Source organism: Hyperolius riggenbachi, chromosome 8 (assembly GCF_040937935.1).
Source record: "Hyperolius riggenbachi isolate aHypRig1 chromosome 8, aHypRig1.pri, whole genome shotgun sequence".
Lineage (NCBI taxonomy): Eukaryota > Metazoa > Chordata > Amphibia > Anura > Hyperoliidae > Hyperolius > Hyperolius riggenbachi.
Genome location: NC_090653.1, coordinates 37361827 through 37385413, shown reverse-complemented (window position 1 = coordinate 37385413; position 23587 = coordinate 37361827). Strand labels below are relative to the sequence as shown.

General features: G+C 46.7%; 1 protein-coding gene across 3 annotated transcripts in view; it reads right to left on the bottom strand.

The window, feature by feature from the left end:
• LOC137528728 (class I histocompatibility antigen, F10 alpha chain-like) overlaps positions 1-23587 on the bottom strand; it is a 68618-nt gene that overhangs the window by 8834 nt on the left and 36197 nt on the right. For all 3 annotated transcript variants that reach the window (XM_068250246.1, XM_068250245.1, XM_068250247.1), the window contains exons 2-5: positions 20334-20594; positions 16404-16682; positions 7268-7543; positions 67-165 (exon numbers count right to left, since the gene is read on the bottom strand). In XM_068250246.1, coding sequence (XP_068106347.1) covers positions 67-165; positions 7268-7543; positions 16404-16682; positions 20334-20594 — 915 coding nt within the window. The remainder of the gene's footprint in view (positions 1-66; positions 166-7267; positions 7544-16403; positions 16683-20333; positions 20595-23587) is intronic.

The window sequence follows — 23587 nt, the reverse complement described above, 5'->3', positions numbered from 1 at the left end:
GTTTTGAGCAGCCACACTGTGATGGGAAGTAACATCTGAGAATAATAAACCAGGTGTGACACTTACTTTTGTACACGATGACTCCACCAATAACTGCAGTGACAACAAGCAGACAGCAGATGGCAGCAGCGGCAATCACAGCACGATGGAGGCCATTGTTGTGTTCTGGGAGAAAACACAGAGGAAACGTGAGAACAGAGGGACTACTCAGGCACAAAGAGGGACAGTGGGATTTGGTCAAAATAAGGACTGTCCCTCAAAAAGAAGACATTGGAATTGGAAATTTCCCATCTTTCGATAATTTCCGGCATGTCTGATCTACTTCCGAGAAAGGGATGGATTTTGTTTAGTACTGTATCTCCAAATCAATCCCTTTCTCAATTGGAAGCAGATCGGACATGCTGGAGATTATCGAATGATGGGAGATTTCCCGTTGATCTAACAGAAAATGACATTGCGTGTACCAGGCACTGTAAGCAATTTCTGACTCACAATCAGACTTTTAGCTTCTCCAACTACTATGGGGTGGCAATCTTGGACTTCACTGTGACCTGACTACAAAGCTCACAAATATGCTGGAGTCATTAAAATTGTTAAGAAGGTTGCAATACTTGTGCAGATATGTTTCAAGGCAACACATTTAAAAATGGCAGTGTCAATATAAAATCAAGTAGAATTTTTGGTGAGAAAATGCTTTTTAAAAGCTTAAAAGACTTCCGAGGCCAAAAATCAAGTGCGGCTGCGCAGCTCTCCGCCCTCGTCCAGCCGCATACTCGCTCCCAGCGTCCACCTAGTCTTACAGCAGGCGCGCTCACATCTCTGCGAGTACACGGCTGGACGAGGGCGGAGAGCTGCGCAGCCGCACTTGCCTCCATAAGTACTGCGCAGCCGCGGCTCTGCTCGGCGGCCATCTTGAGTGTGGAATAGGAGACGACCCGTGCAGTGGGGTCGGGCCCCGACCTGTGGGCAATAAAAATAATACATTTGCAGCGGAACAGAATGGAGGGGGCCAGGGACGGGCCGAGGCATAGGCTGGATAGGCTCCAGCCTCAGGGCGCAGTGTAGGAGGGGGTGCAGAATTCATTCAGCTGTCATTCTTAATTGTGTTTGAAGCAGAAAGAAATAAGAAAAGGGGATACATGGCAGTGACTGCAAGCCATATAACTAGATATTAAGGTGTTGGGGAGGTTGTGGGCCCTGTGGCGCCTCTTAGTCTAATAGCAATCAGTGTGTGATGGTTGGGGTGGCAGGGATGGAGGGGCGCACTTTGGTGTCTCAGCCTTGGGTGCTGGAGGACCTTGTCCCGGCTCTGGAGGGGGCGGAGGAACTCCCCCATGGATTCTAAACTGAAACAGGTACTGATCCAAATTTTGATTTCTGGCCTCGGAAGTCCTTTCAACAGGGATGGCAGAGGTCCCCAAACTTTTTTGGTCAAGGGCCGGGTCAACACACTTCAGACTGTGGAGAGCCGTAACATACATAAAGTGATGTTGGAAAGCATTACATTGAATCAAGGTATTGATTTCACCCAATCATGCCCAGAGGAGATTTCCCAGCAGCAGCCATTCAGTCATGCGGCACCCGGAGAACGTCTTTGTGCACCAGACAGTGAAGCATACCCAGGTGACAACCTGCCGTCCAGTTGTATAGCAGTGTCACCTGATGCAGTATTGGATTGGAAGCCAGCAAACTGCGAACTGACTGCTCACTGGCTTCTACAGTATGGATGTGTGGATGGGAGGTGCCAGCACTGCTATTCTATATGCGGGCCGCCAATATTTAACCTCCTTGGCCGTAATCCCGAGCTAGGGTCGGGGCGTAAAACCGCAGCTAAGAGCGGTAATCCCAACCTCTGCTCGGGGTAGCTGCTGGAGGCTGTGTGCAGAGTGTAGCGCGCAGCGAGCATCTCTACATAACTCCTGGGGGATCCCAACGTCGGCCGCCATTCTTCTTCCTCTCCTCCGGGGCTCTGCTTACTCCTGGTGAGATCGCCGGCTGTCGTCATGACGACAGCCGGCAATTTCACTTTAGAGTTGCAGCGCCCCCCGGAGGATAGAGGCATAACTGCAGCGCTGGAGCCAGGGAGGTGAGTGATTGCAGAACTGCTGCAGATCTCCCTGGCAGCATGATTTTTTCCAGGTTTTAGGGCCTGAAAGGGTGCAAAAAAATTGCACCAATTTTAGACCCTAAAATCTGGAAAGAATCATAACGCCAAGGGGGATAACGGTGCAGTAGGCCGCATCTATAAGTTATACATTATGTGTTTGGGGGCCAGTGAAAAAGCCTTGGGGGGCCGCATTTGGCCCATGGGCCTTAGTTTGAGGACCACTGCTCTATGGGATCCAGAGCCTTTCCTCTCCATAGGTGAGTATGATCTGACTTTTTTGAGGACGCTTCAGTGTTACTTCAATGCCTGAGAGATTTCATTTTTTTTCTTTTCCTTTTTAGAATTGGAAGAATACTGACAGCTAAGCTTGACCAAGAATATAACTATAGTGATTCTATTTTTTCCCACAAGCATACAAGATAGTTGTAAATAATCGGATTAGTTGTGAGAAACAAATAAGTGATCCTTTAAATGTAGTAGTTGTAAAAGGACTGCGGTCAAATTCTCTTACTGGGCAAGAGCAGCTAGCTCCACCCCCCCTCCTCTGTAGAGCCCTCCCTCATTACTGAGCCTTCTTCTGACCCTCTGATGTCTAGAGAACCCCGCCCTATGTTAAGGTGCAGAGCATTATTTACCTTCTTCCAGCGAGCAGAGCAGCAGGTCCTCAATCCTCTCATCTCTGTAGCCTCCGCACAGCATATCTCATTGTGGCTCCTGTCTCTGCATGTCACCTGACAATTAGGGATGGGAGCCGCAGAGAAATAGGCTCTTCCCTGCACTGTGCCTGACCTGGGTGCCACCATAGACATAATGTTAATGCATCAATGGCCCTATAGTGGCAAAAACAGTCTAATTCGGGAGTTGGAGAGAGCCGGACCACAAATTATTTTTCCCTCTAAGTTGCAACGACTCAGGGGGTAAATAGCATTTCATGCTTTCCGGTATATCAGCAGCAGCAGGGTGAGCTGTCATTCATCTCACCCTGCGCCCAACTGACCGGACAACGTTCTAACACGTCCGCATTGCTGCACCCCTGGGAAAAGGTCATTGTAACATTTAAAGGATACCCGAGGTGACATGTGACATGATGTGATAGACATGGGTATGCACAGTGCCAAGCACACTAATAACTGTGCTGTGTTTCTTTTTTTCTTTCTCTGCATGAAAGAGTTAAACATCAGGTATGTAAGTGGCAGTTCCTGTCTGAGTCAGGACTGGGTGAGACTACAATGTGAGCCTCACTGATAAGAAATTACATCTATAAGACACTTTCCTATCAGAAAAGGGCTTCTGAGAGCAGGAAAGCGATAAAAAGTGCCATTAGTTCATAGATTTGAACTCTGGCATACTTCAATGAATGTGTCATTGAGCAAAAACAATAAAATTGTGGAATATCGTACAAAGACAGTTTTAGGAGAAGGAGGCTAGATACTGTTTCATTCGTTTATTGTTACCTCGGGTGTCCTTTAAGAAGAATGGTAGATCTCCCCTGGTATTGTAACAACCAAACATGTACTCCTGAAGACTAAATAAACCTAACCTATTTAGGAAAGCAGATATAAAGAACTAGAACAATGTTGAGTGCATGAGATGAGTCTTTCTTACATATTCTAGAGATGTGGAGAGAACAAGGGGTGAACCATCTTATTTATATTCAAACCACACATCACTTTTGGGAGAATTCAGAGGGCAGTTCATCCCTTAGCTATGTGAAAAGCTAGAGCTCTGTCAGAATAGGTCTGAAGTCTCTGACACCAGCAACTAGCAGATGCTACAAAATGTTACTTTTTGGGAATGAGGTTATATGAGGCTTTGGTTTCCAGCTGCAGTTCACCCTTCCAAAATTTTCATTGCTAGTAAAGGTTAATAGAGAAGTGTGACATTACTTGCAGAACTCCCATATTTAATGCAGCTCTTCCTGAGAAATTCCCTTTGTCACAGTCAGTCACAAATCAGTCACATGACCCAGAGCTCTGTGTGCAAAGTAGGGAACTTCCAGTAAACTAGGGATTTCTTTCTCCTGCACACAGTGGTCACTTAATCCCACCCACCTTCTCTCTCTACTTCCTCCTGTGGATCATGGAGAAAAAGTGGGCGGTCCAGCGCTGTGGTCACAGGGAGAGACTGGCTGTTGCCACTCCCAGACTACTTCCCGAGGGTGATGATGAGGGTAGAGGAACAAGTCTGGACAGCTCACAGATTGCTGTTCAATCCAACCAAACTGTATCTGTCACCACTGCAAGCTCAGCCAGCCGAGGAATAAGCATGTAGAACTGTGGTGGCATAGAGTATATTGTAGTAAATTGTTCAGGATACCCACATTTTTATGATAATTATTCTGGTTTCAGCATCAGAAACACTTCCTATCTATATATATAATAGACTAAGTGCCTCAACCTTCAAACAAGAAGAAGAAGTACTTTGCATGAGAAAATGTATGCGTGATCAAACACCAAGTTTAAGGCCTCTTTTCCACGGACTGTTGAGCTGTGTGCTCAGCAAGCAGTTACCAGGCAGCAGTGAGCAGATACCAGGCAGCAACAAGCAGTTACCAGGCAGCAACAAGCAGTTACCAGGCAGCAGCAAGCAGTTATCAGTCAGCAGTGAGCAGATACCAGGCAGCAACAAGCAGTTACCAGGCAGCAGCAAGCAGTTACCAGGCAGCAGCAAGCAGTTACCAGGCAGCAGCAAGCAGTTATCAGTCAGCAGTGAGCAGATACCAGGCAGCAACAAGCAGTTACCAGGCAGCAACAAGCAGTTACCAGGCAGCAGTGAGCAGATACCAGGCAGCAACAAGCAGTTACCAGGCAGCAGCAAGCAGTTACCAGGCAGCAGTGAGCAGTTACCAGGCAGCAGCAAGCAGTTACCAGGCAGCAGCAAGCAGTTACCAGGCAGCAGCAAGCAGTTACCAGGCAGCAACAAGCAGTTACCAGGCAGCAGCAAGCAGTTACCAGGCAGCAGCAAGCAGTTACCAGGCAGCAGCAAGCAGTTACCAGGCAGCAGCAAGCAGTTACCAGGCAGCAGCAAGCAGTTACCAGGCAGCAGTGAGCAGTTGTGAGAGTTTGAGAGCCAGTTCACTGCCTATTCACAGTCCATGGAAAAGAGGCCTTACCCTAGCAAGTCTGACATTGCAAATCTGGCCTAATTGGATATTCATGAGGCAATGCTCATGCAAATGCATGCACAAACCAATACCACAAAGCAGTCACCCTGCTACATGCTACATTAGCACTATCCGGCTTAGTGCACACCAGAGCGGTTCTGCAGCGTTTTGCGATCCACTTGCGGCTGCGGATACGCTTGAGTAATGTATTTCAATGGGCTGGTGCACACCAGAGTGGGAGGAGTTTTGCTGAAACGCATACTCCCGAGGTGAGGCATTTTTTTTGGATTTCGGATGCGTTTCTGCCTCAATGTTAAGTATAGGAAAAACGCAAACCGCTCTGAAAAACGGCAGTTCAGAGCGGTTTTGCAGGCGTTTTTGTTACAGAAGCTGTTCAGTAACAGCTTTACTGTAACAATATATGAAATCTACTACACCAAAAACGCTTTACAAAACCGCAAAATGCTAGGTGAAATGCTACAGAAAAATAAGAAAAAGCGTTTCAAAATCTGCTAGCATTTTGCGGATCTGCTAGCAGTTTTTGGTGTGCTCCAGGCCTCCAGGAGCGCCACGGGGAGGATTCCCAATGCCCCCTTTTTATACAACTGGGGGGACCGCAGGGTCCCAGGCTCTCTCACTGCCTGGAAACCACAGCGGCACCCCGGAGGGGGAGGCTGGGTGGCGTGGACGACCCCCCCCCCAAGTTTGGTCAGCGCCGGGGAGAGCCGTCTGCACCCACCTCCCAATATTAAAAACAGGCACTTACCTTAACGTCCATTGCGTTCTGCTACATGCGCATTAACTTGGGGACACCACATGAGAAAGGAGAGAAGCATGGGTCACCCCGAGCTTTAGAGCTCAGGGCTGGCTCACATACAGCACTCCAGGGGTTGGGGTGGGGGTGGGGGGGGGGGAGGACAGGCGCACTCACTCTAGGGTTCACACCACCGGAGCAAGCCATCCGCCACCTGCCTCCAAAGGATACAAACTGCACAAAATGCTTTCCATGAGAAAATTAATGCGCATGTAGCAGAACCCAATGGATGTTAAGGTAAGTGGCTGTTTTTAATATTAGGAGGTGGGTGCGGACGGCTCTCCCCAGCGCTGGCCACGCTTGGGGGGGGCGGCTGCGCCACCCAGCCTCCCACTCCGGGGTGCCGCTGTGGTTCCCAGGCAGCGAGAGAGCACTTTGCAGTATTGGTTTTTTGACCCTGCATAGTTTGGCATGCGAAAGCAAATGCATATTTGCATGAGCATTGCCTCATGAATAGCCAATTAGGCCGGATTTGCAAAGCCAGACTTGCTAGGGTTAAACTTGGTGTTTGAGCACGCATACATTTTCTCATGGAAAGCCTACTTCTTCTTGCTTCAAGGTTGAGGCACGTACTCTATTAGATAGATAGATAGATGCGGCGTATGCTACGACGTGGGTCGGCTAGTATCTATATATTGCTGTATATTGAATACTTCCCTCCCAGTGATGTCACAGCCTAAGCTGTTTAGCTATGCTGAATTCTCCCCAGAATTAATTCAAATAGGAATGGTCTCCTACAAGAGATGGATTAAGATGTAATCGGGCCCTAAGGCAAGATAGTAGATTTGGGGCCCCTTGTGGTCCTTGTGGTAAGCCGAAGTGAAGAGAGGTCAGAGAAAGTGGCAGGCGGGCTCCTTGACACCCACTAGGCCCCAAGAACCTGCCTGGGTTGCCTGGTGGATGATCCTGCTCTGATCCCTACCACAAACAGCACAATCCAGCAGGAAATCTACTGAAATCTATTAACCCACAACATTTGATGCCTATCGATCAACTACCACCTAAGACCAACCCAGATTTCCCATCCTGTCTGATCAACACCTTTATAATTTATGTGGTCAAAGTTCGAACAACCCGACAACATTTTGGGGGAGTCAAATCTCAGAAGGCGAATAGAATCTGCAGGGAATCGAACGGGAAAATTAATGAGGTTACCTTTATATTTTAATGAGGTTGACCTTTATATTTCAAGAAATTCCAGATCACAGATGGAAAAAAACATGAAAAACTTGCTGTCACTCACCCCATGGGACAATGAGTGTCTCCTCCAGGCTACTGTGATCCACATGGCAGGAGTAAGTGTCGCCCTCCCTTGTTGGCACTTCCACGCTGACTCTGGTCTGATAGGTGCCGTCAGGATGGGGGAGGATGGGACTGGCTTCATCTGAAGGAATATGGTCCTCTCCATTCCTCACCCACTTCAGATCCACAGCTCGGGGGTGAAACCCGTACGCCAGACACTGAAGTCTTGTCACACCATTTGACTGATGACAGCCCCACACCTTCACCTCTGGAGGCACTGACAGGAGAGAGAACAAATCAATATGTGTAAAATAGCGGATGGAACAGAAATATAAGAAGGTCATACATGACTTGATGTCTTCACCAATCTGATATTTGTGTTGATTACATACCATCAGAGCCGGGACAAGGTCCTCCAGCACCCAAGGCTGAGACACCAAAGAGCGCCCCTTCATCTCTCTCACCCTAACACTGATTGCTATTAGACTAAGAGGCGCCCCAGGGCCCCCAACAACATAACCCCTAGTTATATGGCTTGCAGTCACTGCCATGTATCCCCTTTTATTATTTCTCTCTGCTTCAAACACAATAGCGGAATGATAGCTGAGTGAGTTGTGCGCCCCCTCCTACACTGCGCCCTGAGGCTGGAGCCTCTCTCTCCTCTGCCTTGGCCCGGCCCTGCAAACCATGATGGAGTGAATATACAGACAGCCTCCTACTTGAAAACTAACCGAATTCCAGCATTTCATACATACAAACAATGTTGTCTTCATGTGCAAAACATATAATACTATTTTTGTTATTACATATTTTTGTTGTTACAGTAGTGTATAAACTAATGTAAGTAGACAAGAAACAAAACATTTATATAGCGCTTTTTGCTTGGTGGGCACAAAGCACTTCAGGGCTGCAGCCACTTAGGGCGCACTCTGCAAGCAACGAAGATCATTAGGAAGCCTCACCTAAAGACTCCTGGTTTATGTACTTGCATGAGCCGAGATTCATTTTTAGACTCTGGCAGACCTTTGCATGCAGTTGCCAAATGTGAGTGTTTTTTGATACAATAAATTTCTTAAGAAAGAAGAAAGAAATGGGGAGCGCTAGAAGTAATGACCAGACTGTAACCCAAAATTGGGGAGCAGTTTCCCTTACAAAGCGTACTGTGGAAAAATAATTTAAGGGACCGTCTACTTACAGTATCAAAAAGTTTATTGAAAAAAGACCAAAAAATTGATAGCACATTGTATTCCCTTATCCCCCCTAAAATACACGGCCGTGTATGCCTCTATTGTCAGCTGACAAACCACATTCACTCTTGCGTAACAGACATTCCCCCTACACAGAACTTAGAGCACCCACAATGATGTTGTTTTGCTCCCCGAAGTATTGGGGGGGCTCATTCCAAGAGACAATGAATTTCTTACCCAATTTTTGAGCAGATAACCGTGATTTGACCATTATTATATTCATTTTGCAGTATTAGGTTGCTCAAATTCCTATGTGGTATGGGGAGAATATTTATCTATGCAGCATTGTATTTACACTAGCGGTATCCATTATTTTGTGAGCCTAGATGCAAACCATTTACCTTTGGGATCCAGCGCAGGTACAGCACCATCTTCCTTCTTGGGTTCTAGTGGAAATGGCTAGGCCCGATCGGGTCCATTCTACTGTGCAGGCGCTGGCTTCTCGTGCCTGCACAATAAAGTGGACCTGATCAAGCTCTGCTATTTCCTCCAGAGTCCAAGGGGGAAGATGGTACTGCGCCTGCGCTTACTATACACCAGCGGTTCTGGATGCCAGCCTGGCTTCAGGGGCATAAAGAGATAGTTTGCATATTCAGCAATGTGCATTGTGGGTAACCACAGTTAAACACTTAAAGCAGAAGTATTGCAAATACCTTTTGTTTTAAAGGATACCTTAGTCCTAAAAATATTGCAAAAATGATGCCCTGTGTGTGTATGGGGAGTAGCGCAAAAGCTTACCGCACCTCCCTTGCCCTGGTGTCAGCCACTGTTTCCCAGCAAATCAGCCAGTCCCGAAGTCCTGGTCGGAGGGGTCAGCGCATGCGCAGTATTTCTGCAGGAGTATGCGCACACTCCCACAGCAAGACATACCCGGTGCACACACTGAACTATAGGTCTGCGGGGAGCGCAGTACAAGGTCCCCAAGCGGACATACTGTGCATGTGCAGCGTAGTATGTCCCGGTCAGAGGGCATGCGCCAGGTACAACTTCCAGTGGGAGTGCACAGTTACTCCCGCGGACATCATACTGCACCGACTCAGCTGACCAGGACTTCAGAACCAACCAGTTAACGGGGGCTGACACCGGACAAGGGAGGTGCGGTAAGCTTCTGCACTCCTCCCAATACACACAGGGCTTCATTTTTGCCTCTTTATAACTCTCAATTAGCAAACAATAAATCTGCTCTATAGACTTGGATTTTGGCAACATTTTCAGAAAAATGGTGACATTTTAGTCTAAGCAAATCCAGTAAGCAGCAGGCATTAGTAAATCAGTGTTGCTGTGTATGCACTGTGTCATGCGTGCGCTGTGTTATGTATGCGCTGTGACATGCATGCGCTGTGTCATGTTTGCACTGTGTCATGCGTGCGCTGTGTTATGTATGCGCTGTGACATGCATGCGCTGTGTCATGTTTGCACTGTGTCATGCATGCGCTGTGTTATGTATGCGCTGTGTCATGCATGCGCTGTGTTATGTATGCGCTGTGTCATGCATGCGCTGTGTTATGTATGCGCTGTGACATGCATGCGCTGTGTCATGTTTGCACTGTGTCATGCATGCGCTGTGTTATGTATGCGCTGTGTCATGCATGCGCTGTGTTATGTATGCGCTGTGTCATGCATGCGCTGTGTTATGTATGCGCTGTGTCATGTATGCGCGGTTATGTATGCGCTGTGTCATGCATGCGCTGTGTCATGTATGCGCTGTGTTATGTATGTGCTGTGTCATGCATGCGCTGTGTCATGCATTCGCTGTGTCATGTATGCGCTGTGTCATGCATGCGCTGTGTCATGTATGCGCTGTTATGTATGCGCTGTGTCATGCATGCGCTGTGTTATGTATGCGCTGTGTCATGCATGCGCTGTGTTATGTATGCGCTGTGTCATGCATGCGCTGTGTCATGTATGTGTTGTGTCATGCATGCGCTGTGTCATGCATGCGCTGTGTCATGCATTCGCTGTGTCATGCATGCGCTGTGTCATGCATGCGCTGTGTCATGCATGCGCTGTGTCATGCATGCGCTGTGTCATGTATGCGCTGTGTCATGCATACGCTGTGTTATGTATGCGCTGTGTCATGCATGCGCTGTGTTATGTATGCGCTGTGTCATGCATGCGCTGTGTCATGTATGTGTTGTGTCATGCATGCGCTGTGTCATGCATGCGCTGTGTCATGCATTCGCTGTGTCATGTATGCGCTGTGTCATGCATGCGCTGTGTCATGCATGCGCTGTGTCATGCATGCGCTGTTATGTATGCACTGTGTTATGTATGCGCTGTGCCATGTATGCGCTGTGTTATGTATGCGCTGTGTCATGTATGCGCTGTGTCATGTATGTGCTGTGTCATGCATGAGCTGTCATGCATGCGCTGTGTCATGTATGCGCTGTGTCATGTATGCGCTGTGTCATGTATGCGCTGTGTCATGTATGCGCTGTTTTATGTATGCGCTGTGTCATGCATGCGCTGTGTTATGTATGCGCTGTGTCATGCATGCGCTGTGTTATGTATGTGCTGTGTCATGTATGCGCTGTTTCATGCATGCGCTGTGTTATGTATGTGCTGTGTCATGCATGTGCCGTGTCATGTATGCTCTATGTCATGCATGCGCTGTCATGTATGCGCTGTGTCATGTATGCGCTGTTATGTATGCGCTGTGTCATGTATGCGCTGTGTTATGTATGCGCTGTTATGTATGCACTGTGTTATGTATGCGCTGTGCCATGTATGCGCTGTGTCATGTATGCGCTGTTATGTATGCGCTGTGTCATGTATGCGCTGTATCATGCATGTGCTGTGTCATGCACGCGCTTTGTTATGTATGCGCTGTGTCATGTATGCGCTGTGTCATGTATGCGCTGTGTCATGTATGCGCTGTGTCATGTATGCGCTGTGTCATGTATGCGCTGTGTCATGCATGCGCTGTGTTATGTATGCGCTGTGTCATGCATGCGCTGTGTCATGTATGCGCTGTGTCATCATGCATGTGCCGTGTCATGTATGCTCTATGTCATGCATGCGCTGTGTTATGTATGTGCTGTGTCATGCGTGCGCTGTGTCATGTATGCGCTGTTATGTATGCACTGTGTTATGTATGCGCTGTGCCATGTATGCGTTGAGTCATGTATGCGCTGTGTCATGTATGCGCTGTGTCATGTATGCGCTGTGTCATGCATGCGCTGTCATGTATGTGCTGTGTCATGTATGCGCTGTGTCATGCATGTGCTGTGTCATGTATGCGCTATATCATGCATGCGCTGTCATGTATGCGCTGTGCCATGTATGTGCTGTGTTATGTATGCACTGTATCATGTATGTGCTGTGTCATGTATGTGCTGTGTCATGTGTGAGCTGTCATGTATGTGCTGTGTCATGCATGTGCTGTATCATGCATGCGCTGTGTCATGCATGCGCTGTGTTATGTATGCTTTGTATCATGCATGTGCTGTATCATGCATGCGCTGTGTCATGTATGCGCTGTGTTATGCATGCACTGTGTCATGTATGTGCTGTTATGTATGCACTGTGTCATGTATGCGCTGTATCATGCATGTGCTGTGTCATGTATGCGCCTTTTCATGCATGCGCTGTCATGTATGTGCTGTGTCATGTATGTGCTGTGTCATGTATGCGCTGTGTCATGTATGCGCTGTGTCATGTATGCGCGGTTATGTATGCGCTGTGTCATGCATGCGCTGTGTCATGTATGCGCTGTGTTATGTATGTGCTGTGTCATGCATGCGCTGTGTCATGCATTCGCTGTGTCATGTATGCGCTGTGTCATGTATGCGCTGTGTCATGTATGCGCTGTGTCATGTATGCGCTGTGTCATGCATGCGCTGTGTCATGCATGCGCTGTGTCATGTATGCGCGGTTATGTATGCGCTGTGTCATGCATGCGCTGTGTCATGTATGTGTTGTGTCATGCATGCGCTGTGTCATGCATGCGCTGTGTCATGCATGCGCTGTGTCATGTATGCGCTGTATCATGCATGCGCTGTGTCATGCATGCGCTGTGTCATGTATGTGTTGTGTCATGCATGCGCTGTGTCATGCATGCGCTGTGTCATGCATTCGCTGTGTCATGTATGCGCTGTGTCATGCATGCGCTGTTATGTATGCACTGTGTTATGTATGCGCTGTGTTATGTATGCGCTGTGTCATGCATGCGCTGTGTCATGTATGTGCTGTGTCATGCATGAGCTGTCATGTATGCGCTGTGTCATGTATGCGCTGTGTCATGTATGCGCTGTGTCATGTATGCGCTGTATCATGCATGTGCTGTGTCATGTATGCGCTGTATCATGTATGAGCTGTCATGTATGCGCTGTGTCATGTATGTGCTGTGTCATGTATGCGCTGTGTCATGTATGCGCTGTGTCATGCATGCGCTGTTTTATGTATGCGCTGTGTCATGCATGCGCTGTGTTATGTATGTGCTGTGTCATGCACGCGCTGTTATGTATGTGCTGTGTTATGTATGCACTGTGTCATGCATGCACTGTGTTATGTATGCGCTGTGTCATGCATGCGCTGTGTTATGTATGTGCTGTGTCATGTATGCGCTGTGTCATGCATGCGCTGTGTTATGTATGTGCTGTGTCATGCATGTGCCGTGTCATGTATGCTCTATGTCATGCATGCGCTGTGTCATGTATGCGCTGTGTCATGTATGCGCTGTTATGTATGCGCTGTGTCATGTATGCGCTGTGTTATGTATGCGCTGTGTCATGTATGCGCTGTGTCATGTATGCGCTGTTATGTATGCACTGTGTTATGTATGCGCTGTGCCATGTATGCGCTGTGTCATGTATGCGCTGTGTCATGTATGCGCTGTATCATGCATGTGCTGTGTTATGTATGCGCTGTGTTATGTATGCGCTGTGTCATGTATGCGCTGTGTCATGTATGTGCTGTGTCATGTATGCGCTGTGTCATGTATGCGCTGTGTTATGTATGCGCTGTGTCATGCATGCGCTGTGTTATGTATGTGCTGTGTCATGTATGCGCTGTGTCATGCATGCGCTGTGTTATGTATGTGCTGTGTCATGTATGCGCTGTGTCATGCATGCGCTGTGTTATGTATGTGCTGTGTCATGCATGTGCCGTGTCATGTATGCTCTATGTCATGCATGCGCTGTGTCATGTATGCGCTGTGTCATGTATGCGCTGTTATGTATGCGCTGTGTCATGTATGCGCTGTGTCATGTATGCGCTGTGTCATGTATGCGCTGTGTCATGTATGCGCTGTTATGTATGCACTGTGTTATGTATGCGCTGTGCCATGTATGCGCTGTGTCATGCATGCGCTGTGTCATGTATGTGTTGTGTCATGCATGCGCTGTGTCATGCATGCGCTGTGTCATGCATTCGCTGTGTCATGTATGCGCTGTGTCATGCATGCGCTGTGTCATGCATGCGCTGTGTCATGTATGTGTTGTGTCATGCATGCGCTGTGTCATGCATGCGCTGTGTCATGCATTCGCTGTGTCATGTATGCGCTGTGTCATGCATGCGCTGTGTCATGCATGCGCTGTTATGTATGCACTGTGTTATGTATGCGCTGTGTCATGCATGCGCTGTGTCATGCATGCGCTGTGTCATGTATGTGCTGTGTCATGCATGAGCTGTCATGTATGCGCTGTGTCATGTATGCGCTGTGTCATGTATGCGCTGTGTCATGCATGCGCTGTATCATGCATGTGCTGTGTCATGTATGCGCTGTATCATGTATGAGCTGTCATGTATGCGCTGTGTCATGTATGTGCTGTGTCATGTATGCGCTGTGTTATGTATGCGCTGTGTCATGCATGCGCTGTGTTATGTATGTGCTGTGTCATGTATGCGCTGTGTCATGTATGTGTTGTGTCATGCATGCGCTGTGTCATGCATGCGCTGTGTCATGCATTCGCTGTGTCATGCATGCGCTGTGTCATGCATGCGCTGTTATGTATGCACTGTGTTATGTATGCGCTGTGTTATGTATGCGCTGTGTCATGCATGCGCTGTGTCATGTATGTGCTGTGTCATGCATGAGCTGTCATGTATGCGCTGTGTCATGTATGCGCTGTGTCATGTATGCGCTGTGTCATGTATGCGCTGTATCATGCATGTGCTGTGTCATGTATGCGCTGTATCATGTATGAGCTGTCATGTATGCGCTGTGTCATGTATGTGCTGTGTCATGTATGCGCTGTGTCATGTATGCGCTGTGTTATGTATGCGCTGTGTCATGCATGCGCTGTGTTATGTATGTGCTGTGTCATGTATGCGCTGTGTCATGCATGCGCTGTGTTATGTATGTGCTGTGTCATGCATGTGCCGTGTCATGTATGCTCTATGTCATGCATGCGCTGTGTCATGTATGCGCTGTGTCATGTATGCGCTGTTATGTATGCGCTGTGTCATGTATGCGCTGTGTTATGTATGCGCTGTGTCATGTATGCGCTGTGTCATGTATGCGCTGTTATGTATGCACTGTGTTATGTATGCGCTGTGCCATGTATGCGCTGTGTCATGTATGCGCTGTGTCATGTATGCGCTGTATCATGCATGTGCTGTGTTATGTATGCGCTGTGTCATGTATGCGCTGTGTCATGTATGCGCTGTGTCATGTATGCGCTGTGTCATGCATGCGCTGTGTTATGTATGCGCTGTGTCATGCATGCACTGTGTCATGTATGCGCTGTGTCATCATGCATGTGCCGTGTCATGTATGCTCTATGTCATGCATGCGCTGTGTTATGTATGCACCGTGTCATGTATGCGCTGTGTCATGCGTGCGCTGTGTCATGTATGCGCTGTTATGTATGCACTGTGTTATGTATGCGCTGTGCCATGTATGCATTGAGTCATGTATGCGCTGTGTCATGTATGCGCTGTGTCATGCATGCGCTGTCATGTATGTGCTGTGTCATGTATGCGCTGTATCATGCATGTGCTGTGTCATGTATGCGCTGTATCATGCATGCGCTGTCATGTATGTGCTGTGTTATGTATGCACTGTATCATGTATGTGCTGTGTCATGTATGTGCTGTGTCATGCGTGAGCTGTCATGTATGTGCTGTGTCATGCATGTGCTGTATCATGCATGCGCTGTGTCATGCATGCGCTGTGTTATGTATGCTTTGTATCATGCATGTGCTGTATCATGCATGCGCTGTGTCATGTATGCGCTGTGTTATGCATGCGCTGTGTCATGTATGCGCTGTGTCATGTATGCGCGGTTATGTATGCGCTGTGTCATGCATGCGCTGTGTCATGTATGCGCTGTGTTATGTATGTGCTGTGTCATGCATGCACTGTGTCATGTATGTGCTGTTATGTATGCACTGTGTCATGTATGCGCTATATCATGCATGTGCTGTGTCATGTATGCGCCTTTTCATGCATGCGCTGTCATGTATGTGCTGTGTCATGTATGCGCTGTATCATGCATGTGCTGTGTCATGTATGCACCTTTTCATGCATGCGCTGTCATGTATGTGCTGTGTCATGTATGCGCTGTATCATGCATGTGCTGTGTCATGTATGCGCTGTATCATGCATGCTCTGTCATGTATGCGTTGTGTCATGCGTGCACTGTCATGTATGCGCTATGTCATGCATGCGCTGTGTCATGTATGCGCTGTATCATACACGTGCTGTATCATGCATGTGCTGTGTCATGCATGCGCTGTTTTATGTATGCGCTGTGTCATGCATGCGCTGTGTTATGTATGTGCTGTATCATGCATGCGCTGTGTTATGTATGTGCTGTATCATGCATGCTCTGTGTTATGTATGCGCTGTGTCATGCATGCGCTGTGGCATGCATGAGCTGTGTCATGTATGCGCTGTGTCATGCATGAGCTGTCATATATGCGCTGTGTCATGCGTGTTACAGTCACCTCTCTTCTCCAGATCTTCTCTCCCATTGATGATGTGTTGCTTCAGATAGCGGATGCACTCATTCTCCAGGTAATACTTGTATACCTCTCCGGCTCTGACGTCTGGCCCGTTATATCTCTGAGTGGTGATCTGAGCCTCCTGTGCAGTTGGGATCCAGATACCGCTCTGTGTGTCCAGGTACATGAGATCCCTGCCATCATATCCATGCTGCATGTACCCCGCAGTGCTGCCGTCATCTCTGACATCACAGCCATACATCACCTGGATAATATGGATCCCTGCACACAGCACACAACATGTTACACTGGGATAGAGCAAACTTATTCATGGATAACTAGAGATGAAATACTGATAGCACTGCAGAAGTTATGCAAAGTAAATTCCAATTGCTTAAAGCAAACCTGAAATGAAACTAAACTTATGAGATAACTAATTGTATGTGTAGTGTGGATAATGAATAGAACATTAGTAGCAAAGAAAAGAGTCTTATATTGTTTTCCAGTACAGGAAGAGTTAAAAAAGTCAGTTGTTATCTATGCAAAAGTGCTTCTCTGAGCTATTTGACCTGCTGGGTCCAATACAGTCTTTTTCTGAAGGACTTGAACAGCCAAGAAACAGTGAGAGACAGCTTGAGATTTTACTGCAGGTAAGCTCAAAGGGTCATTATTTCTGCTTTGTTTTATAGCTTGAGAGATAGAGTGTGGTTTCTAAACAGCAAATATGACAGAATGATGCAATGTTATTAAAAACAGCTATATAACTGAAAAAAAACAAAACTATTTTCTTTGCTACTAATTCTTTATACATTATCCGAACTACACATACTTATATCATTCATGAGTTGTTGTTTTTTTTTCTTTTTTCCTCTTCAAGTTTGTTTTAAATTAACATAGACAGAGCAACCAGTCACATAGATACCAAAGGATCCAAGCTTTATTCCAAACTCAATTTAACATGTGTGCCCCTGGGATGTTTTCTGGCAGATGACTGGGGTGACACCTGCAGTCCTATTCTTAGCATACTGTTCCTTATGGACAGCATATCATAGATATGGCAGGTGCTATAGATTTAGTCTGTTTTGATTATTGCAACTCTCATTGATTTCCAGGACAATCTTCCGACCTGTAAAGACCCAAGTTGTCTGTATATAGTGTAATGTTTTAATAGAGTTGATACACCCCTCATAATTAAAGGAAGGGTTTGTTATGTGGGTTATTTTATTATGTGGTGGTAGTAATTTGCATATCCTTTGTAGACTTATTGCCAGAATCCTGATTTCTGTATATAACCTATCAATTTGTTATTGGTGTCTGCAAAACCTATCAATGTAGGCTAAGATGGTCAATACCTGAACTTTGTGCCCCTTGATGTGAACGTCCTGTACAAATTTCCTCTCCAATGGAGGGAAATAAAGGAAAAAGGAGGCGATATATAATGAGTAGCAGATCAAATAATTATAGAACAGAGGCACCAGAGTAGAGCACAACATGTTAAAAACTGAGGCACTTATGCTGGCTGAGACTTGCTGGCAGTTACTCCGATTCATTGCCTGATGAAGCATGTTAATCCCTGTGAAACGCATAACATTTTTGAAGTGTTCGGTTGAAGAATTTTTCAACTTGTTATTTACTGTTCAAGTCTATTTGGAGAGATAAGTCCACCACTACCTCCCATTTTAAACTGTTTTTAACATGTTTGACTCTACACTGGCGCCTGCGTTCTATAACTAATCAATTATTCTAGTCCGAGTACGTATGAAATTGCTGCCGCTAATTACTATTCCCCCTCCAGGTCGACGTGGATAATGGGGAATTATGTTTTTCGGCTGCCAGCTATTGCCGGCAGCCGAAATTACAGTGTTTTATAAGTAACTTTAGCCGTCTTCTGACAGCGCCCAAGTTACTTACTGTGCGCTGCTATAGCCGTAATTCCTATTACGGTCTATGGTGGCGCCGGCTGCGCCCAAATCTCTTGAGCTGGATATGATGTGTTCATTCGAGTCCACCCTTGGTAGAGAGGAGTTACCCAGATCCGTTTCCTCTACCGAAAGCAATTTTTTATCCTATACAGTGGTTTCCTTAGGGGTAACCCACCTTTGTGAGTATCTCTATTCTACCACACTTAATGTACATTGCATTGTGCTAACTACAGAGGACACCTGATATCAGCACATAAGGACAGTTATATTTTCCATTCAGTTTTGGAGGTTGAAGTCCATTTCCTAAGGCATCAGAACTGAGGCATCCATTTACTGATTCAGGGAGGAACTACCTCATAGTCCACTTGTGGTGCCTCTTAGGTGAGTATATACAGTAACTTTTTAATTATTTTGGGCTACTGTTGTCCTTTAAAGCAAACCTCAAGTAGGGATAGGTGAAAAGGTTAGATACTTACCTCAGTAGTTGGAAGCCTCTGGAGGGTCCACAGGCTTTCCCTATCCTCGTGGAGCCCACCGATCCAGCCCAGGTGTCCAAGAAAGTCAAGTTATGGAAGTGGCCATCACAAAGCACTGACCTCTGTCAGATGTGGGCAGAACTGAAAGAGCATGCATGAGCCAGAAGGCCTTGGAACTTGTCCTAGTTACACCAGCTCTGTCCCAACAACTTATTCTAAGAAGCTTGTAGAAGGCTACTCAGAACATCTCACTTAAGTTTAACAGTTTAGAGGTAGTGCTGGTGTTCAAATTCAGAACATGGTTGGAAATTTACCCCATTAAAACACTTCAGCACCATTCAGCACAGGACCTATGGACAGGGTCAGAGGAAGTTCACTTATTTGCGCTTCATAAGTGAACTCCGCCCGACCCTCTCCACAGGTCCAGTGCTGAAGTGGGGTTTGGGGTGGTGTTCCAAATTCGAACACCAACACTATAGACAACGCCACCAAATATGAAGAGAGTGTATGTAAACTTGCAACCCACTGCACAGGTAGTTGCCGGTTAACCAATAAGATAGGGATTGTCGGTTAGTTCTTAGACTGCATCTGTCTATGAGTTGAAACACTGGGCAGTCTCTATCCGCTGTACCTTCTCTATGCTCCCCCTCCCTATGCCTCCAGTGTCCCCCTCTGTGCCACCTCCCCCCTCCTATTGTGTCACCTCTGTCGCCCTGTACCCTCATTGTACCATAGCAAAATGTCATTTTACCTGTTTAAAAAAATCACTTTTACTTTGAATTATTGAAAATCAATTTTCTTAAAAACTACAAGGTCTTTTTGAACGTGTCCCGGCAGAATCAAATTTCACATTTTCGGGCCATTTGTATTGGCAGGTCATTTCTATCCTACGTCAGGTCAGGTGTAAGTTAGGCTATTCTCTGTGATTGTGATATTGTCAATAAATAATGATAAAGTGTCTTTGAAAATTCCTGAAAAAAATACTTTTACCTTGCACAAAGCAAAAGATGGAGCCCAAATTACTTTAAAAAACGGCGTAATTCGGCCGTCAGCAATAGCTGGCAGCCAAATTATGGATTACCCCAGAGTTCACGGCTGTGTGGAGGGGGAATAGTATTTGATGCCGCTGTGACTTCTGCAGGAAAAGGGTGAGATTTTTTTCAGCTTTGCTCTGTGCCCAAATTTTTCCATTTTTGCTTGTATGCTATTAGAACAGCCTATGGATCTTTATAATGAAAGCACATAAGCCTCAGGTCGTTGGATCCTACTGGCACACCTTAGCCACACCCCCAACACATGGCTGTAAAGGGCCGTCCACACATAATGTCTGTGTGGTGCTGAGACAAAAGTTATTTTGTCAACAAGTTATGAGTCACTCAATGATTGGAAGATGGTATCTCTTCCTGAAGCCCCTCCCGTAGATCGAAGCTGTATATTAGTTCCATAATCTGCTATGTGCATTGTTATTGCACTGTTAGATCTAGCCTACAGTTACCCTTTAACACACACTGAGGGAGGTGTAATAATCATCTTACCTCCAGTTTGGTTGAATCGGCTCATCAGCACCTCCACTCTGAGCCTGTATACATCCTCAGCACCTTGATTAATTTTGGTGTTCCTCTCCCAGCTTTCAGGATCCAGTTTTTTCACCCACTCTGTCATGGGAAGACACTGGCGGGTGCTACTGTTATAATTTGTTATTGCCTTGTCATCCACATATCCCATCGAGGAGAAGAAAAATAGCCCAAATCCCGGAGCTAAAACTGCTGTTCTGCGGTACTGCAGAGAGTGACTGTCTGAGGAGACAGAGAGAGAGAGAGAGAGAGAGAGAGAGAGAGAGAGAGAGTGCTGATCATACAGCATAATGTATATTATCATAAGAATGTGCAGGCCTAAACATTGTAAGTTGCACAGGCATGTCCCCATAACAAAAGTAGCCATCATGCACCCCATATAACAAGTAGCGCAGTATGGATACAGAGGCGCCAAAAGGATAAAAATATCTAAAAAGTTTAAAACATGAGGAGACAGTGATGGACTTACCTCCTTCAAACAAACACAAAAAAGTTTATTTACATACTCCGGGGGACAATGCAACGCGTTTCGCAGGTTTGATCCTGCTTCATCAGGCAATAACAATGAAGCACAAGCATATGTGGTCAGTAGAAGAGCCAGGCACCTCAGAGGCACCTAAAGCGGGATCAAATCTACGAAATACATAGCTTTGTCCCCTGCCTCCTCATATTTTAAACTTTTTAGATACTTTTATCCATATGGTGCCTCTGTATCCATACTACGCTATATTAAGCCCACCCTTGGTGGAGGGGTGTTATCCCCTTTTTTCCTCTTCTACGGAGAGCAACTTCTTAATCCTGAGTGGGGGGTCAGGTCTAATTTCCCCACCTGCCTTTACAGCGGTTGCCTTTACAGTAACACTGCTTTGTGAGTATAGCTTATTACTCTATCATACTTCATTTTAACTACCAGTACATACTACACTATATTTGGCTCTTGGTGTCCCTACCCTGTGTTCATATAACAAGTAGAGCCATTATGTCCCCGAATCAAATGCAGGCATAGTGTAACGTTTGGTGTAAGCGAACAGATGTCTGATTATCGAGTGATCTGCAGTATCACTAATAATCCAGACACTATACCTGATTATGTAGTGATCTGCAGAATCACCAATAATACAAGTATAGCAACACACAGAAGGTATACAATGTATAGTGCTTGGTGCAACAGTCGTACTTGATAGATTGGCTATACCTCACCAGAGGAGCTGGTGGGTACTATCAGTACACTTGATAGGTTAGCTATACCTCACCAGAGGAGCTGGTGGGTACTATCAGTACGCTTGGTAGATTAGGTTATACCTCACCAGAGGAGCTGGTGGGTACTATCAGTACAGAGGCCCTCACCAGAGATCAGGACTCTCTGGTGGGGATAAACAGTACAGAGGCCCACACCAGAGATCAGGGCTCTCTGGTGGGGAGGCAAGGTTAGACAGGCAAGGTCAGCAACAGACAGGTAATAACGGTACAGAATCAGAAGGCAATAGGAAGGTGATAATACAGGCTGAGTCGGCAACAGGATCAGATGGGCAGAAGTACAAAGACAGTAAACGAGAGAGAGGTCAGAAGCAAGCCAGTGTCATACACAGATATCAATAAAGAGTAATGCAAACAATAATATTCCTATCTAGTGTGAAATCCCCGGTTTCCTCCCGGATCAAAGCACACCGGATCTATCTAAGGTCTGAGCACTAACATGTAGTATTCGCAACAGCAGACAGTTTGCAAGTGAAGCCGAGAGGCTTGAGAAGCAGAGGAGACCCAATTGGCACGCCCACTCCTCTGAGCCAAATTAGGAGCGGCGAACGTCTCCTCTGACGTCATCCGACCAGCTGGTCAGCTGACGCGCCTCCTCCCCGCATAAAGGTCCTGTCTGTGCGCGCGTGCACGTGAAAATGCAACCCTATGTGCGGCTGACAACCCCGTCCTCGGCGTGCTAGACGCCGGAGGCACGGGTGACATGCTAGGCAGAGGAATGGAGGCAGCTGCGGAGGATGCCAAACTGCCCGCAGCTGCTTCCTCCATGTTTATTACACATAGTATCCTCCATATAACAAAGCAGTAGCAGTGGTGTCTCCATATAGTAAGGTCTCTATGGAATCACTACAGCTTTGTGGGTTCCCATCACACTGCACACCCCTCTATGGAATCACTACAGCTGTGTGAAGTCCCACTGTATTAATAGGCTGGATAGTGTATTGGTTAACGACTTGTAATGATTGGTGTCAGCAAGCACAGATATTCTGATTATTGGTGATCTGCAGTATCACCAATAATACAGATGCTATACTTGATTATATGGTGATCTGCAGAATCGCCAATAATGCAAGTATAGCGTGACACGATACAATCATATGCAAGAGGGTGCAGGGTACAATAGAGTATCTCTATAGGGCACAGAGATACAACCTCCAGCAAGCTGGAACAGCAGACAACAGTAATAATATACAGCGTAAATTCAAGTCTGTGGAAATATCCACCACACCGTAATTCCTCCGAGGGATGGTTACCTCTGAATGGGAACCCCGCGTGTGAGATCCTCCAAAGGACGGAGTGGAGGAGTCTCGGCCTCTAGTAGCAAGGGTTTGCTAGCGGCTGTCGTCTCAAAGAGGCAAGCCTCTGATAGAACCCTACAGTGGGAGACGTTCCACTGAAGGGAGAAAGGTCAGACAAAATGAGGTTCGGCAACAGATCAGGCGGCAGCAGTACAGAAACGTGAGACAAGAAAATAGTCGGAAACCAAGCCAATAGTCCATAACGGTACGGGCTGGCGAAGTACAGAATCAGGAAGCAAGAGAGTAGTCAAGACAGGCACAGAATCATACACGATAAATCAAACAGTATAATATGTGTATATATTGGCGATAAACCAATATATAACACAATACCAGAGACAAGGCTGACTAGGTCTGAGTGCTGACACAGGGTATCGCAAATACAGACGAAGTGTGACTGAAAAGCACCTCCTTATATACTGCCTGGGAGAGAAGTCAGCAACCAATCAGAGCAGGCTAAAATGTCAGCTGACCTCCAGGTCAGCTGACACGCTTTCTAAGAGTATAAAGGCGTGTCTGGCGTGCGGGCGCACCCCCTGGAGGCAAGATGGCAGAGCCCTGGTGAACAGCTCTGCCATGCTGGTGAGTTTGGAGCAGAGTGTTCAGACAGGTTTGCACAGCGGATGCGGATGAATTTCCGCATCCCGCGTTGGAAGGTCC